Source organism: Hyla sarda, chromosome 4 (assembly GCF_029499605.1).
Source record: "Hyla sarda isolate aHylSar1 chromosome 4, aHylSar1.hap1, whole genome shotgun sequence".
NCBI lineage: Eukaryota > Metazoa > Chordata > Amphibia > Anura > Hylidae > Hyla > Hyla sarda.
The window spans coordinates 287348215-287367051 of record NC_079192.1 but is presented as its reverse complement, the minus strand read 5'-3'; the positions used below and the strand labels follow the sequence as shown (position 1 = coordinate 287367051).

The 18837-nt window shown below is 40.2% G+C and overlaps 1 protein-coding gene across 6 annotated transcripts in view; it reads left to right on the top strand.

Moving 5' to 3' along the window:
• OTOGL (otogelin like) overlaps positions 1–18837 on the top strand; it is a 200561-nt gene that overhangs the window by 123141 nt on the left and 58583 nt on the right. For all 6 annotated transcript variants that reach the window (XM_056574456.1, XM_056574455.1, XM_056574457.1 and 3 more), the window contains 6 exons: positions 807–3010; positions 4141–4318; positions 5433–5575; positions 7199–7222; positions 8651–8743; positions 10301–10490. In XM_056574456.1, coding sequence (XP_056430431.1) covers positions 807–3010; positions 4141–4318; positions 5433–5575; positions 7199–7222; positions 8651–8743; positions 10301–10490 — 2832 coding nt within the window. The remainder of the gene's footprint in view (positions 1–806; positions 3011–4140; positions 4319–5432; positions 5576–7198; positions 7223–8650; positions 8744–10300; positions 10491–18837) is intronic.

Below are 18837 nucleotides of genomic sequence, written 5' to 3'. Positions count from 1 at the left end.
CGGTGTACTGACTACGAAACAGGGCTGTCGCCGCTCCTCCTGCAGCTCGAGCAGCTGCACGCAGTTTTTTGTCTCCCGTGTTATGTGTGCACCGTTATGATGTTCCAATAAAGCCCCTCCACGTATTTAAACATTGGGTGAGTGCTATATCATCATTTATTCTACCTGGATTGTTCTTTTCAGTCTGACCACATTGCTCTCTGCTGACACGGAACAGGATAGATTTACGGAACAGGATAGATTTGCTATGGTTATTTTCTCCTACTCTGTACAGTTCCTGACAAGGACAGAGGTGTCAGCAGAGAGCACTGTGGTCTTCCTCTGTAGTATACAGCAGCTGATAAGTACTGGAAGGGTTAATATTTTTCAATAGAAGTAATTTACAAATCTTTTAAACTTTCTGGAACCATTTGATTTGAAAAAAAAAAAATAATGTTTTCCACCGTAGTACCCTTTTATGGCAAGATCAGGAAGTGCAGCAGCAGGGAGTCCTAAGGTTAATAATTTTAAGAAAAAAAAGAATTATCCTGCCAGACAACCCCTTGAAAAGCACAATTAAATAAAATTAAACATTGTTCCATCACTCCCCATATGAACGTAACTAATTTAATGTTTTAATGTATTGCATTGCACTATTTCATATGTAACACATGTTTTATGTCCAGCTCACTAAACACCAGAGTCCTCACTTTTTTCTAATGTTTGTAGGAGGAAAATAAATGAAGTCCTTTTAAATTGCATTTGCTCGGTCCATTTCATATGTAGTATTGTTTTGTTGACATTATATGGTTTTCTTTTCTTTTAAGGTGTCCCAGTAAAATCAACAGTCTTACCTTTTACAACAAAGCCAACAAAAACCAGCCCAGCTTCAACTGCCTCTAGCACTACAGAAAAGTATCCAACAATGACTTCTTTAACTTCAACAGACTTTTCTGACACGCCAACATCCTCTACGATACAATCTTATAGTGAGAGAAAAACAACCCTCCAAGCACACCTGAGGTCTTCAACGCCAAGTACAGCAGACAAGTATGAATCACCTTTTGAACTTCTTACCAGTGGCTATGACAAAACAACAGTAACTACATATTCAACAGACACTGCACAACAGACTACAAAAAAGATAACTCCTGAAACAAGAGAAGGTTCTACAACTTCTAAAATATTCACATCTTCAATTAAACGAACAACATCTCCTCAAACAGTAACATCCTTTGCAACTTTGAAAACCATACCTCCAAGAGAAGTTGTTGACACAACTAAGACACCGACAAGAATGTTGGGTCAGCTTTCGCAAGGTCTATTTCAGTTAACAACAAGGGCAGTTACAGTGTTATTATATTCATCTGTACCAGAGAGTACGGTTTCACCTGTAGCCAAAGATACATCAGGATTGCCAATGATATTAAATGTATCCTCTCCAGTGGAAACCAGCACACCATCTGTGTCACTTACCTCATATGTGGTCACTTCTCCTTTAAGTACAGCAGTGAAGCAAGTTCCTTCCACATCTAGCAGTACAACTACTTCAAAAGAACTGCAAAGTTCCCAGACACCACAAACTACTTTCAAGATAACCGATGGAAAACCATTAACCAGTATTATACTTCATACGTCTTTAATAAATGAAACTGTTCCTCTTTTTCCCACAAATACAACAGGTATTAGTATATCTGGAAATGAGACAAGTGTATTGACATCACCATCAATTCATCTGTCCCCTGCACTTACTCGAATACATACAACTCCTATTTCTACTTCAACATCTATTCCAGATCTACACCAAACAACAAAATCTATAACACAAACAAACTTGGAAGAAGAACTTTCTATACTGTCCACAAAAGAATATACATCTGAAAAAGCTCTAGTAGCTTCAACCCCTGAAACTACTGTCAGTGTCACTACTTATCCACCCACAATAAGTGTGACAACTGAACCGTTTTCAAGTACTCTTTTAAGTACTCTTACTCTACCTCTACAAAATACCACATCTATAACTGACAAGGGAGCTACCTTAGATTATCTTAAATCCACTGAGTCAGCTAAGCCAACAGTGACAGCAACAACAAAGGATTTGACAAAAACTTCCCTAAAACCCACCACTTTGTCTACTACTAATGCAACGTTTATTCAGACTCCACCAGTAACTCTAAGTACTAAAAAGTTCCCAAAAAGTACAGAGCCCTCAATAAAGACTTTAACTACTCTTAAAGAACACTTGGGTACAAGCATGCCAACACAAGAAGCTCCAACTAGTACTTTAGAAAGGAGATCCACAGATCATCCAATTTCAACTACACAAGCAAGTTCATCTATAAGTCCTTTTGTGAAACCAGAAGGAACTATTAAAGTAACTATGCCTTCAATTGAATCTTCCACTTCATTTCCCAGAGACAGTTTGTTTACCACGTTACCGCCTTCTGTTACTTTTGACACTTCATCACATAGTTATGGAAAAGTCACAGACTCAACAACCAGCCATTTAGACAAGTATTCAACTGCTATGTCGAGTACTAAACATCTGGAAACACCAGCAGAACTTACAACTAAGACTGCAACTACAGAAACATCAGGATTTTTATCCACACTTGGGACTATCAATGAGACAACTTTAAATGTTACAGTTTTTAAGGAAACTACCCATACAGTCTACGGCACTCACAGTTTGAGTACTATAAAAGAAATGGCATCAACAGCCTCTGTTGAAACTGTGACACAAAGCACCATGGGCATGACCCAACCAGCATATACCTCTTTAGTAACTATCAAGACATTGACTGATTCTGCCCCTCTGGAAACTTTGGAACCTACGTCTAACGTTACAAAACTAAAACAGTTAGGAACTACACTATCCATACATACATTATCTGATTCATCTGTTTTGCCCTCTACCACTGAACCTATCAGCTCAGAAACAGCAACTGAGTTTATGGGAAATCTTACAGCATCAGCAGATTATTATTCATTTGGAACCATGGTACATACTAGTAGCTCTTCAGAATGCATGGTGAGTATTGCAGATTAATTAAAGTGCATTAGTCCATATAGGTTAATGTTGGCACCACGCCAAGCACACACGTAGTTCACTGTGTCAGAGCGCAGGCACAATCACACGACAAACTGTCCGGTGCCAGTGTCCACGACACAGAGCACATGTATTACACTATAGAGAAGAGTTGATACGGCACACAGGACTCTGTTGCCAAACTTGCTGCTCTATTGCTGATAGCGGGACATACAAACAAGGATGCACTACACCAAGTTGGTGTAGTGCATCCTCGTTTGTACGTCCCGCTATCAGCAATAAAGCAGCAAATTTGACAACAGAGTCCCGGGTGCCATGTCAATCCTTCTCTATATGGTAATAAATTAATTAAAGTCTTTACAGTAGAACTGACCCGGGATTTGATAATTATATGCTTTTATGTTTTTGGCATACTTAGGCATTGTTCAAATATGGGCTGTGGCGTCTGCTCATAAAGAAACCACAGTGCTGTGCTCTGTCCATCATATGACAGTTTCCAATCAAACCACTGACTCCATTGCCTTATAACTGGTCTGTCAGGGTTCTGTTGTGATATCTGCTTTGTTGGTAGGAATTGTGCTGCATGCTCGCAGTGTGAACAAAGACTTAAGGTCTATTCACACGGCGGAATTCCACCTGAAATGAAAGCCCAATACACTTCTATGGGATTCTGCACTCTCGTTGACGGAATTCTGCAAGTGGAAATTCCGAAGTGTCAACGGGAGGGTGGAAACCAATAGAAGTGTATGGGCTTTCATTTCAGGTGGAATTCTAGCGTGTGAATAGACTCTTATTGTATCACAATGATCACTTGCCTTCCCCCAAATGTCCTGTACTGTAGGGTAGGCTACATACTTTGAAATTGGTAAAAGATTACATCTTCTCATTTTCATTAGGTACATAAGTAGCATACTGATAAGATAAATATATTAGATGATGAATTTCCTTTCTAATAAACTGAATTTTCCAAAGGATCTAAAAGCAGTATTGATAAATGGCTAATTATTTTAACAACCTACATCAATATTGAAAGTTATAATTATTATGTGTGACATAATATCATAGTTTAAGACTGAATAATTGTAAATAAGTTGTATATATTTTGTTTATAGCCGAGATATATTGAACCATTGGACCCATGCAGCCAGTATGTTTGTATCAACATGGGATGGATGCTGTATAATGTATCAAGTAATTGTCATAAAAATGTGGAGAAACCTGACTGTGGCTTTCGTGGAATGCCAGTTCAAGTTAATAGTGACAGCTGCTGCCCAGAATGGGAATGTCCTTGTAAGAACTTTATCTTTTTTTCATCTATAATGCATTAAATTTTTTAAAGCAAATTGACAGCTATCTGTGATGAAAAAGGATGCAATACAAAAATATAATGCAAATTCTACTATTTAATAGATTAGAATAGATTAGAATTTTTTTGTTATGTTAGGGTGCTTTCACACTACGTTTGTAGTGTACGGTTGCTGGATACAGTTTTCTGACCGGACCTAAAACCGTGGTATACCACGGTTCTAGGTCCGGTCAGAAAACCGTATTCGGGGAAAAATGAGACAACCGGAGTAAACGTTTGACTCCAGTCGGCTCATTGAAATGAATGGGGTTCGGCCCGGATCCGGCTGGGATACGGGAGCGGCCGGTTTTCGCCCCTCCCAATCGGATCCAGCAACCGTACACTACTAGTGTGAAAGCACCCTTATGCTGTATTTGCTTTGTTATGTTGTGCCTCTGTTGAAATGAACAAAATCAAAAGACTTTGCATGTCTAGACACCAGGACACTTGGTGACTGTTATGCGATTGTTGTTGTCTTAGGGTCTGTGTATATGTCTGTTTAGAACCATGACTGGTTGCCTAAAAGCCAACACTTACAGGGGTTATCCAATCTATAAAAAATAAGAAATAAAACCATATAAAGTTAAAATACTACTTATTTCTAAAATCCTATACTGTACTGATCCAATACAAGAGCTTCAGTGGCCATCTCTATCTTTGCTTACAATTGGCTGGTATGTGCCTGCTGCAGTTTCTGAGCTAGAACAGAAGGCGGTTAGTGAAGATAGAAGTGTTTTTATAACATTTGCTGCAGCTTATTTTCTTCAAAGCTTGAAAACTCTCTATAAGGCCGATCAATATTTTTTTTTTTTTTTTTTCATACCAAACACAAAGTTCACAATTTTGGTTTTGGCAATTTGCTGGTGTTTGCTGCACCTATTAGGTGCCTGCTTATAGTTTTTTTCTGTGGGTACCATTTGATATCAGTGATGTGATGAATAATATGTTTAGATAAAAATAAAAATTTACTAAATATTATAACATATTGATGGGCATTAAAGGGCTATCAATTCCTCGATAAAATAGCTTTCACTAAATTCTATAAATGTCTTCTTCTAGGCCAGTGTTCTGTGCTATCAGAGCTGAGCATTATAACATTTGATGGAAATAATATTGCACTGTATAATGCTGCACCGTATATCTTGGTTAGACTTCCAAAAGAAACTATTGTGGCTCATATAGAAAAATGCCCTCCAAGCTTGGTGAGTTGTGACAATGTGTATATATATCTATATATTTTAAATCAGTCAATCTTTGTCAGTGAAAACGTGTATTTATTTATTAGTTATACATTGTCATTTACTTCTTGTAGTAATCCTGGGCATTGGGAAATACAATTATATAATAAGAGATAGGTCAGGTATCTATACACCTAAGGTATGCAGTACTCCCAGTCTAAATCAATGTAACAAAAGATGGGGAGGGACATAAAACGTAACTTTTACTAGTTCATCACTAAAAACACACAATATGTAGTGAGTGTATATATGGGTAAAGAATTACCCCCCAAAAGACGCAAATAAAGACTCCTGTTAAAGTCAAAATAGTAGTCTCAAAGCTTGCAGATATAGTCACTATCTCAGTCTGCAAGTCTCCAACATACAGCCCTACGCGTTTCTGACATAAGTCAAATGTCTTCCTCAGGGGCATAAGAGGAGACAGTGACTATAAAAACTGCAGCACAACTGCACGGCTCCCCGCCACTGCGGGTTTGCGCAGGAGCCGAGCGTGGACGCAGCAACTCAAATAGGTCTACAGACTGGACCATATGAGGAATTCCCTGCTCACTACAATATTGTGTACTGTGCCAATATATCTCAGGCACAGTTATATATAACCCAAGCCGCTACTGTATCAGCGACTGGGATATCATCCAGACAATGATTTCTCTTTGCTCAAATAACTAAGTAATGATTTCTCTGTGCTAAATCAAGTATATGTAAACCTTTTGAGAGTCACTGTCTCCTCTTATGCCCCTGAGGAAGACATTTGACTTATGTGAGAAACGCGTCAGGCTGTATGTTGGAGATGTGCAGAATGAGATAGTGACTATATCTGCAAGCATTGAGACTACTATTTTGACTTTAACAGGAGTCTTTATTTGTGTCTTTTGTAGGGTAATTCTTTACCCATATATACATTCACTACATATTATGTGTTTTTAGTGATGAACTAGTAAAAGTTACGTTTTATGTCACTCCCCATCTTTTGTTACATTGGGAAATACAATAATTTAATAGAATTTTTGTTTTTCAAAGACTGCAAACATATGTATGGTGTATATATATATGTATATATATGTATGTATATATATATATATATTTTTTTTTTTTTATACAATAGGACACAAATATTTAAACAACATACAGTAATGATAGTTTTCCAGGATTTCTTTATTCATTATCTATCCTCAGGATAGGCCATCAATATCACTTCGGTGAGGGTCTCGCAGCACTTGGGCTGTTTAGCAGAGCCATGGCACCTATATACATAGTAAAGGAGCCAGACGCAGAGAGCTCTGAACACTGTGTATGACCAAGCTATGATACTGCAGCTCAACTACTATTGAAGTGAATGGGATCTGAGTTGCAGTGACCCAGCATGGCCACTACAGAATGTATGGAGCTGCGTGCTTCCAGCTTTGCACTATGTATATGTGGCCGCTGGCAAACAGCTGGGGTGTGGAGTGTTGGACCCATTAATTACAGATATTTATAGCCTATGCTAAGTCCCAGAAAACCCCTGATTTATTGAAACATATAATATATACACAGTTATTATTTTAAGGTGTATATAAGTTCTAAACCTTTGTTTTTGTTTTCTAGAGTGTAAACTCGATACGAAAGTTGGTAAGTTACTACATCATCCATTACAAAATATGATTAAATGCTTACAATAGGTATCACTTTTCACTCTTTTTTTAGACTGTTTGCCACACTTACATATGCAGGGATTGTCATCACTCACATCACTCCTGGTCTCCCACACACACCCTAGAGCCAACTTCTTTCAAACCCAATTAATGGGTACTCCGCCCCTAGACATCTTATCCCCTATCCAAAGGATAGGGGATAAGATGTCTAATCATGGGGTTTCACCACTGAGGACCCTCACGATCTCCCTGTTGCACCAGGCGTTTGTTTAGAGCATCGGGTGCAGCTCTGGAGGCTCGTGACATCACGACCACGCCCCCTAAATGCAAGTCTATTGGAGGTGGCGTAATGGGTGTCATGTCCCCTCTCATAGACTTGCATTGAGGGGGCGTGGCTGTGACATCCCAAACCTTCACCCCGCATTGCCGGTCAACTGGCACGGAGTGAAGTTCGCTCCGTGCACCAGAAGTCTTGGGTGCCACAGCTGACTCCTGCGATCAAATGTTTTATCAACTATGCTTTGGATAGGGGATAAGATGTCTAGGGGCGGAGTACCCCTTTAAGTCAACAGTATGTTTTGGAGTGTGGGAAGAAACCAGAGTAAACAGAGGAAATCCTTGCAAATAAGAGAATATATAAAATCCTTGTAGACTCAATGGGGGACATTTACTAATGTAGTCTATTCTGGGTATGCTTATAGACCAGCGTATGTGGTAGTCTCCTGTCTATTGTGCTCCTAATTTATCAAAGGTCTCACAGCCCTTGATAAATTCTGTGCTCAGACTTCAGGGTCTACAGCTTAAACTGCATTTAGACCTGCTCCAACATGGTCTGACATTTCAGCGTATTTTGGGCAGATGCGACTTGTCGCACAAAAGTCGCACTTGATAAATTCAGCACCAATGCATTTTCCAATGCATTTCCGTCTAAAATAGACTAGAATGCATCATGTTCTAAAAATCCTCTACAGCAAAAGTCGCAGAAAAGTCGCACATATTTAGACTGTAAGTTTCTGTGCGACAAATTTAGACAGGAAAAAACAGTCTAAATTCTTTGATAAATCTCCCCCAATATCTAGGTGTTGCAAGGCAACTGTGTTGTTTTTCATTTAAACACGTGGGCTACCATTATACAAGTTTGGGCTGATTTCTGATTTGGCACTCTAATTTGGTTGAAAGAGCAAGTCATGACCGGAGATAACCCTTTATTATCTTAATGCTCCATAATAGGGGTTATAGATACGGTTTTCAAGATCAGATGACCACTTTAAAGATCATAAATTATTTAGTCAATAGTACATGTATATATGTAGGAGATTTATGGTAAAATGAGGGTCATCCTCTCTATTCTAAGGATATGTAATGAATGTTTTTCATTGATATTGACAGTGTTCCTTTTTTACAGGTTGCAGCAGGCGGTACTTCAGGGTTATGTTTTAAGAAACTCAATGTGACAACAGCAAATTTCCAATTGCTTATAAATCGTTTGGAACGGAGGGTTAGTATCATTTTAATAAAGTTTTAATTATTTAAAGTATTAATAATAGAGACCTTCCTGACATACATAATACAGAGCAAGCATACCCACAGCAAACCTTGTGTGCTGATCTTGTACAGGTGTGTATGTATGGCTCCATAGTAGGGGATATTACCATTATACTTACAGGTACAAGCCATACAGAAGAAGGTTTGTGGACTTTTAATGCTGTCCTATGACATCCCCAAACAAACAAGTGCCTGGACCTTAACAACAACTTTTTTTACTATGATTATTAGTACAAAACAGAAAAATGTTAACGCCATTTATGTGTATGGTAAAAATGAGATAATGGGGAAAATCTGGGCGTGGGAAAGACATAGGGGGAGATTTATGAAAACCTGTGCAGAGGAAAAGTTGCCCATAGTAACCAATCAGATCGCTTCTTTCATTTTTAACAAGGCCTCTGCAAAATGAAAGAAGCAATCTGATTGGTTGCTATGGGCAACTTTTCCTTTGCACAGGTTGTGATAGATCTCCCCCAGAATCTTAGGGTGAGTTTGTTTTATAGTAAATCACATAGGAGGAGATTTATCAAAACCTGTGCAGAGGAAAACTTGCCCAGTTGCCCATAGCAACCAATCAGATTTCTTCTTTCATTTATAGGAAGGCCTGTGAAAAATGAAAGAAGCGATCTGATTGGTTGCTATGGGCAACTGGGCAAGTTTTCCTCTGCACAGGTTTTGATAAATCTCCCCCATAATGCTCACATTTACCTTTAGGGCTATCTATTCAGCCGAGCGTGTCTCCATATTCCCATCCTGATAAATGCTCCTCTGAGATCAGCTTGATATGCTTTCATCACTTATTACAGACTTAATTTTGGAAATATTCCAACCTAGCCATGCTGGACTTTTTTTTTTTTTTTTTTTACAGAATAATTAGAAAACATTTTTTTTTTTTTTAAAACCCCATTAACTATCAACTCCATGTTACCCAGCTAAAGTAAATAAATCTACAGAATAAATCCTCACAATGAATGGAATTGCATAGGTCTTTATCGTTATTTTAATGTGATTAATAGTTTTCAATAAAAGGAAACAAATGAACATGACATTGAGCAAATGAAAGCGATGTAAGTAATGTTTCTATGGGTCCATGGGGTTTTTCAATCAGCTGACTGAAGTAGCAGTGGCATTTATTTTAGTACTGTGGCCACTTACAAGGCACAGCTTCATACATTTGTACATTTGGAAGTGGCTGTACCTGGTATAGCATTTTGTGCCACTGAAATGAATGGGACTAACTGCAATAAAAGGAAAACTGCTACCAAATATATGACACTGTGCCAGGAGGCCACAGACCCTTCAATCCGTTTATTGTCAGGGGTGCAGGAACCAGACCCATGCTGCTATTAATGGCCTATTTTAGGGATATACAGGACCACATTTAAGTTATAATTTAGAGATTTGTATTAGAAGGCCTTATAGTTTCTGAACTAAATATCTCATTAAAAGACATTGGAATTCAGCTTGGTTTTTCAGGACTGATATTTTTATGTTGGCACTTCTGTTTCAGGTAGAAGTGAATTCAGTACTTCAACCCTTACCCTTTTCAAAGCAAGGTCTGTGCATCCAAGACACAGGAGCAATGTATGTCATTAATACACCAGCGGGCATTAGCATTAAATGGACTCATGTTACTGGCATTATAGATATACAGTACGGCCTTCATTCCAACCAGTCCACCAAAACTGAAGGCCTTTGTGGTAAGCAGTAAATTGAGTAATTTCATGCATTCTTAAACAGATAAAAGACACTGCACAGAGACTGCACACAGTGCCTATGCCAAAATGTGCAGAAAGCAACAAAACGAGATCTAAGCAGTCTAGATCTGGGCACTGTGTGTGTGTAAAACTTTAATGTTATATTTTGAACAATTATCGGTTACAATTCTGATTGTACAAAATGTGTTCTTGCTATTGAAGTGTACTTGTCGTTTGCAAAAACTTTTTATATATTTAGATAATACCATTATATGTTTATTTGTTATATACAGTGGTTAAAAAATGTGTATAGATCTGGGTGAAAAAAATGCTGTGAGGAGGCCAAATACAGGAAGTGTGGTAAGGACAAGCAGGGCTCTGTGCAGGCTCCTTGCTTGTCAATCATCCTGATGGGAGAGCTGGGAGTGTATCACAGAGCCTTACTGCACAGAGCCCTGCTTGTCCTCAGTGCACAGAGCACTGCTTGTCCTCAGTGCACAGAGCACTGCTTGTCCTCAATGCACAGAGACCTGCTTGTCCTTACTGCACAGAGACCTGCTTGTCCTTACTGCACAGAGCCCTGCTTGTCCTCACTGCACAGAGCCCTGCTTGTCCTCAGTGCACAGAGCCCTGCTTGTCCTCAGTGCACAGAGGCCCTGCTTGTCCTCACTGCATAGAGGCCCTGCTTGTCCTCACTGCACAGAGCCCTGCTTGTCCTCAGTGCACAGAGCCCTGCTTGTCCTCAGTGCACAGAGCGCTGCTTGTCCTCACTGCACAGAGCCCTGCTTGTCTGCCCACACTTTCAGTATTTTGTCTCTGCACAGAGATACACAGACAGGGACAAGCCAGGATTTTTCACCAAAATATACACATTTTTAACCACTGTTTATTATAAATATAATGTTATTATCTACATTATATAAACATTTTCTCCAAATAACAGGTACACTTTAAGCATGTACCATACTACCTAGTACATGATCATCATACTATATACAGTATATAGGATATTTCTATGTTATCTCAATTTTTAAAAAAGCATTTCTGTTTAAAAAGCATGCAATAGAATGTAACATGTACCTGACTTGTACCTCCTTCTAAATCAATTTCCTTATTTATTATAGTAAATTTGAGTAGCCGTATTAGTCTAGTGATGCAGATGCAAATCAAAAAATGTTGCAGTATCTTGTAATACCTTTTTTATTGGACTAACAGAATTTTGTAGAGACAAGCTTTTGGGATTCCTCCCTTTGTCAAGTCTAAAGCAAATCTAAGCTCACAAGCAGAAGACACAGGTTACATCTCACAAATATGCAGGGGTTAAGACAATAGATGTGGAGAATTCACACTAAGATGGTCCATAAATTACAAGATACTGCAACATTTTTTGATTTGCATCTTATTTAATATACAAATTTATGTAGATCCAGCTAATATTTGTATATGGAAATTAAATTTTGCACAAACACTTGATAATGTTGAGTATAAAATAACCAATGAGTGAAAGAAGAATAAAATGGGCAATCTCATAAAATTTTTTTTTGCTATTGCACTCCTTATGGTAAATAAAAAATCTTCCTAATGTACTTTGTTAAAAAAAAAAAAAAAGTTTTCTGTCATGCAAGGGGGACAGGGAGCAGGGAGATAGTGAGCTCCAACTGTCCCTACCTATTGCCCATCTGCCCAAAACGATGGATCGAAAACCACGAGGACGGTTCCTATACTGCGCTTTTGTGCTGGGGTGTCAGTCAAACAAAGCAAACCAAAATGTGCATGTCAGGAACATAACGGGAATACTACAAAGCTACAAACAGTTATACCAGGCAGGCTATAGCATACTAGCAAACAATTCAAGAACCAGGATCAAGATTAACGGCAGATATGATAATATGAACAAGACTAGATATGAGTATAATTATGCAGCAGACAAAACTAGGAGATGCAGGGTATGAACAGGTAACTGAATGTCAAACACTAAACAAGTCAGGAAATCAAGAGCAGTATTCATACTGGACTCCAAACAAGAAACACACTAGACACCCCACCCCAAGCCAAATAGGCTAGCTAGCAGGCACACTCACAAGTGTGAACAGGATATTAGCTTAGGAGGAAACAAAAATTCTAAATAGAAGCAAACACAGGTACAGACACAAAGCTAACTCACTCCTAGATATACAGGACAGATAACCATGCTTAAAACTCAGGATACATGTGCTCAGACAGACATAGTGAACATAATGCAAACATGGACAGAGTAACAGGTGTAATTACCAGCCCAGAGCAGCACCTGAAGAGGCCATATATACCCTTCCAGTGCAGAAGGGCTGGAGGGTTAACTCTTTCCAAACCAGGGAGAATAAACACAGAAACTGTTCAGACATAAACATAATGTCTGAACAGGACCCAAAGCAGGAAAATGCAAAATACAGATAAACGGAGTGTGAGGCTAGTGAGAGTGAGCATCAAGTTCTCCTTCTTCTACACTCTTACATGACATCTACGCACTGTGTGTGGTATTTTGCAGGCAGACTGTTTAACCCCTTAACGACGAAGGACGAACATATATGTCCTATGCATAACCACGAGCATCGGAGCGATGCTCGCGTCATGCGCGGCAGGTCCCTGCTTCTGATAGCAGCCAGGGACCCGCCCGTAATGGCGGACATCCACGATCGCGCGGATGTCCGCCATTAACCCCTCAGATGCCATGATCAATACAGATCACGGTATCTGCAGCATCGCAGTACTTTGAATGGATGATCGGATCGCCCGCATCATCCAGCACGGCGGCCGGAGGTCCCCTCACCTTGCTCCAGCCATCTCCCGGGGTCTTCTGCTCTGATCTGCGATCCCACAGACCAGAGCAGAAGATGACAGATAACGCTGATCAGTGCTATGTCCTATACATAGCACTGAACAGTATTAGCAATCGAATGATTGCTATAAATAGTCCTCATTGGGACTATTAAAGTGTAAAAAGAAAAGAAAACAAAGTAAAAAATAAAAGTAAAAAAAAATTGGAAAAACCCCCTCCCGCAATAAAAACGTAAATTGTCCCATTTCCCTAATTCACCCCCAAAAAGTGTAAAACATTTTTTTTATATACATATTTGGTATCGCCGCATGTGTAAATATCCCAACTATTAAAATAAAATGTTAATGATACCGTACGGTGAACAGTAAAAAAAAAAAACGTTCACGACGTTCACCATACGGTATCATCACGGCGCAAAAAATGAGCCCTCATACCGCCACTTATACGGAAAAATGAAAAAGTTATAGGTCTTCAAAATAGGGGGATTTTAATCGTACTAATTTGGTTAAACAGTTTGCGATTTTTTTTAAGCGCAACAGTAATAGAAAAGTATATTATCATGGGTATCCTTTTAATTGTATTGACCCAAAGAATAAAGAACACGTCAATTTTACCGTAAATTGTACGGCGTGAAAACGAAACCTTCCAAAATTTGCTAAATTGTGGTTTTCTTTTTAATTTCCCCACACAAATAGTATTTTTTGGTTGCGCCATACATTTAATGGTAAAGTGAGTGATGGCATTACAACGAACAACTGGTCGTGCAAAAATCAAGCCCTCATACTAGTCTGTGGATGAAAATATAAAAAAGAGTTATGATTTTTTGAAGGCGAGGAGGAAAAAATGAAAACGTAAAAATAAGATTTTCTGCATCCTTAAGGCACAAATGGGCTGAGTACTTAAGGGGTTAATATATCTCACATAAAATATCTGTAAATGTGTGAAGCTCCATAAAGTACATATGTGTCGTTGTAATTCACAGAGGGAACCCAGCGGTGATTAGCTGCTTAGGCCCCTTTCACACTATAAAGTTACTTCCTTAAAAGACCCGTAAACTTCCGTTAGAAAATCCTTAAAAACGGATATTAAACGGCGTTACAAAATCCCATTAAAGTCTATGGGATTTTTTGATTATCCGTTATGACCCGTTATAGCCCATCATGAATAATATGAATAACGGATGTTATTTGTGATGGAAGTAAAGACGGCACGTGCACTAATTTTTCTTTTGTCACAAGAAACAGGTAAATTAATGGCCGTTATTTTTAACATTGAAGTCTATGGCAAACGGATGAGCCTTTGTCATCCGTTTGCGCCTGGTTTATAATATTCATTATTACTTCTGAGCATGCTCAGAAGAGGGGACATCGGAAGACTCCTGCAGTGCTGAGGGACTACTACTAGTCCCAACATGGAACAGACTTGTTTCCATGATGGGAGTAGTAGTTCTCCAGCTGTGGGAATCTGCCGGTGGCTGGGGAGGCTACATTAGTGTTTGTACTACAACCCCATCATGGAACAGACTCTGTTCCATGATGGGGGTTGTAGTACAGGGGCTGAGGGATTGATCGCACCGGGTCTCACTTTTGAGACCCGATGCGATTAGAAGACATGCTCCACTTCCCTGTGATGTAGCATGTATTTTACTTTCATTTTTGAATTCTGCCGGGAGCCCTGAATGGCCGGTACGGAGGAGCCAATCAGAGGGCAGGGTTTTCAAATAGAAGGGCTGTGGTGGGGAAAGATATATAGAATCGCTTGGGGGAGGTATATGTCTGGCCCCCACAGAGCTTCTATATATCTTGCCCCCTGCTGCGCTATATAGTCTTGCTCCCCGCAGCACATTTATATAGGTATTGTCCCCCGCAGCACATATATATTTTCCCCCCGCATCGCATATATATATTTTCCCCCCGCAGCGCATATATATATCCCCCCCACAGCACTATCGTAAGCCCCCGGCAGCACTATGAATAGTAAGTATTCTATTAGCAGCCGGCCGCCCCGATGCGCTGCTGAAAGAATACTTGTCTTTGATAGCGCTGTACATAGAAGCACTGTGGAGGCCAGATAATCTGGGGGGCCAGATATCTGGCCCCCACAGAGCTTCTATAATCATATGCCTCTGCAGCGCTATTAATGAAAAAGTATTCTAACAGCAGTGCATCTGGCTGGAAAGCCGGCCGGCCCGATGCACTGCTGATAGAATATTTGTCTTTCATACTGCTGTGGTGGCATCTGTATATAAATGCGCTGTGGGGGTCAGACATATATCTATATGTCTGGCCCCCACAGCGCTTTTATAATCCTATGTCTTCGCAGTGCTATGAATGAAAAGTATTCTAACAGCAGCGCATCTGGCCGGCCTGATGCGCTGCTGATAGAATATTTTTAATTCATAGCGCTGCAAAGGCATATGATTATAGAAGCGCTGTGGGGGCCAGACATATGGATATATGTCTGACCCCCGCAGAGCATCTATATACAGGGGGGGAATCCTACATATACACATGGGGGGAATCAGGGGATGCAATGAAGCTTAAAAACCCCGCCAGGAGCCCTGAATGGCTCCTCCGTACAAGCCATTCAGGGCTCCTAGCAGGGCATTTAAAAATGAAAGTAAAATACACCGTACATCGCAGGGGAGTGGAGCATGCCGTCCACTCCCCTGTTTAATAACTTCTAATCATATCGGGTCTCAGAAGTGAGACCCATTGCGATCAATCCCTGAGCCCCTGTACTACAACCCCCATCATGGAACAGAGTCTGTTCAATGATGGGGGTAGTAGTACAAACACTAATGTAGCCTCCCCAGCCACAGGCAGACTCCCGCAGCCGGGGGACTACTATTCCCATCATTGAAACAAGTATGTTCCATGATGGGAGTAGTAGTAGTCCTGGCTGTGGGAGTCTGTAGGCAGAGGTGTTAAAACGGCCGTACATGAGGGATGTTATAACAGGTCTTTACGGATGAATATGCCCGTTATTTTGACGGACGTTATTCAGCCGTTAGCACAGTTATTTCTTTAATAACCGATATATACTCATAGTGTTAAAGGAGCCTTAACTGTTAGAATCAGGGAGGCTGGCTGTGTAATCCCTTAGACACTGCAGTCAATGAGGGAAAAATTTACACATGGTGCCATCAAACCTGTTAAGAACTGCAGAGCACTCAAGGCCTGATGTTCGTCTCATTTTTATCACCGTAATATTTCAAAGCAGAATAACTTCGGTAGCACTCTGAGAAAAAATTATTTTTGCTTATAAAGTGCAGCATAGGCTATCATTACAGAATAATGTGGAGATTTCTTGTATGCCTTGCACTTACCAATTGATGTGACGGGCATTTGATTTCAGCCATTTCTGATGTCAATTAAACACTGAAATGACTGATGATGCTGGCTAAGGGTTTGGCATTTGATCACTGCCCTTGGTCATCTAATTAGGCTGCTGGTGCTGGAGTTCAGCCAGGTGAACTCATTAGACTCATAAGTCGATTGAGGTCAGTTCACATTATGTGCAATTTCCACTCATTTTATTTTTTAATAGTGTGCTTTTTAAAGAAATACTGCCATAAGTTAAAATTGATTTCACCACTTATCACAAATAATACATTTTGTAAAGATTTAAAGTCTTTAGAATGTGATACCATACATTTTTACTGCATTATCACCCATTTTTTTACAGCATTTTGGCTGTTTCTACTGTGATTTTTCATGAAATAGCACCTTTTTTTCCATGAAACACTATGAGTCTCACACAGACTCAAGAAGGGTGTACATCTACTATATATCCTGTTCCTATAGAGATAGCAGCAGTATACAGTTCTGAGTTAGTAGGAGGTAGGTCAGTGAGCTAGCAGAAGCGATCTTATAGGTGATGATGTCATCCTGTAGTTCACAGGAAGTCAGCTGGGCCACAACATGACATCCTTTTGACACATTAAAGGAGTACTCCACTGCTAGACATCTTACATGTCTGATCGCGGGAGTCCCGCTGCTGGGCCCCCCCCCCCCCCCCGGCGATCTCCCGCAGCACCCGGCATTCTAAACAAATGCAGGGTTTCTGCGGCAGTGGTCGTGATGTCATGACCACGCCTCTCACGACGTAACGCCACACCTCCTCCATTCATGTCTATGGGAAGGAGGTTGCCAGCTGACATACCCCCTCTCATAGACCTGAATAGAGGGGGCATGGTGTGACGTCATGAGGGTGTGTGGCCGTGACATCATGATCATGGCCTCCTGCTCCGAGTATTCTGAACAAAATGTTCAGAACACTGGAGCACCAGATTATCCTCTTAAGCCAAGTTACTTTCTGTGGATCAAACTAATGATCACATGAAACACAAATATGCAGCTGTGCTGGGAAGAAACAAATGGCTCTGTGCAACTAGTGATGGTGTGTGTGTGCATGATATGGGCAAAAACAAAACATATTGAAGATGGCTTGCATTATGGGCAGGATAACAAATTAAAAGGAGTGGAGTGTTTTTTCTACCTGTGTGAAGTTGGCACCCCATGAATATAAATACATGGGGTGCCAACATCACACAGGTGTTTTTCTAAAGAATACAAAAAAAAACAAAAAAAAAAACGTAGCTGCTGCAGTTCACATCCACAAAATACCAAAAACAGCACAATTTAAGTTTCCAAACTTGCACTCTGTGAGTGGCCGATTGGGACCAATCACAACTGTAAAAGAAGTCTTCCATAGCAAAATGGAGAAATCTTCGGTTGCCGCTACACTCCTCTCTGGTGGAGAATTTCCACCCGAAAACCAAGGAAGACTAGGAAAAAAAAGAAAAAATTGGAGGAGAGGACACACCTTTCCCCCCAGCAGCTGAAAACACAGAAAAATTTGTAAGTCGATCCACTTACTTCACCGAGGGGAGCCGAAGTCCATTATGCTCCCCTCGTGCCGGCAAGTCTATCTTTCCCACTTTCGTTCCTCCAGCTGTTCTCTCAGCCGATACTTCAAAGTTGGTATTGTGCCTGGAGTTCTTTTTCTCTTACGGATATATATCTCAGGACAGGCTTCACTTCATATAAGATAAAGACATTTATTGCACATAATAATACAGCGACGCGTTGCGGAGTTGCCTCCTTCCTCAGGGAATGACACATTGATCGACAAAGCTCCTATTTTGGTAGTAGAGTAGAAATAGGCGCTTTGTCGATCCATGTGTCATTCCCTGAGGAAGGAGGCAACTCCGCAACGTGTCGATGTATTATTATGTGCAATAAATGTCTTTATCTTATATGAAGTGAAGCCTGTCCTGAGATATATTTCCGAAAGAGAAAAAAAGAGAACTCCAGGCAGAATACCAACTTTGAAGTATCAGCTGAGAGAACAGCTGGAGGAACGAAAGTGAGAAAAGATAGACTTGCCGGCACAAGGGGAGTGTAATGGATTTTGGCTCCCCTCGGTGAAGTAAGTGGATCGACTTACTCATTTTTCTGTGTTTTCAGCTGCTGTGGGGAAAGGTGTGTCCGCTCCTCCAATTTTTTCTGTTTTTTCCTAGTCTTCTAAAGA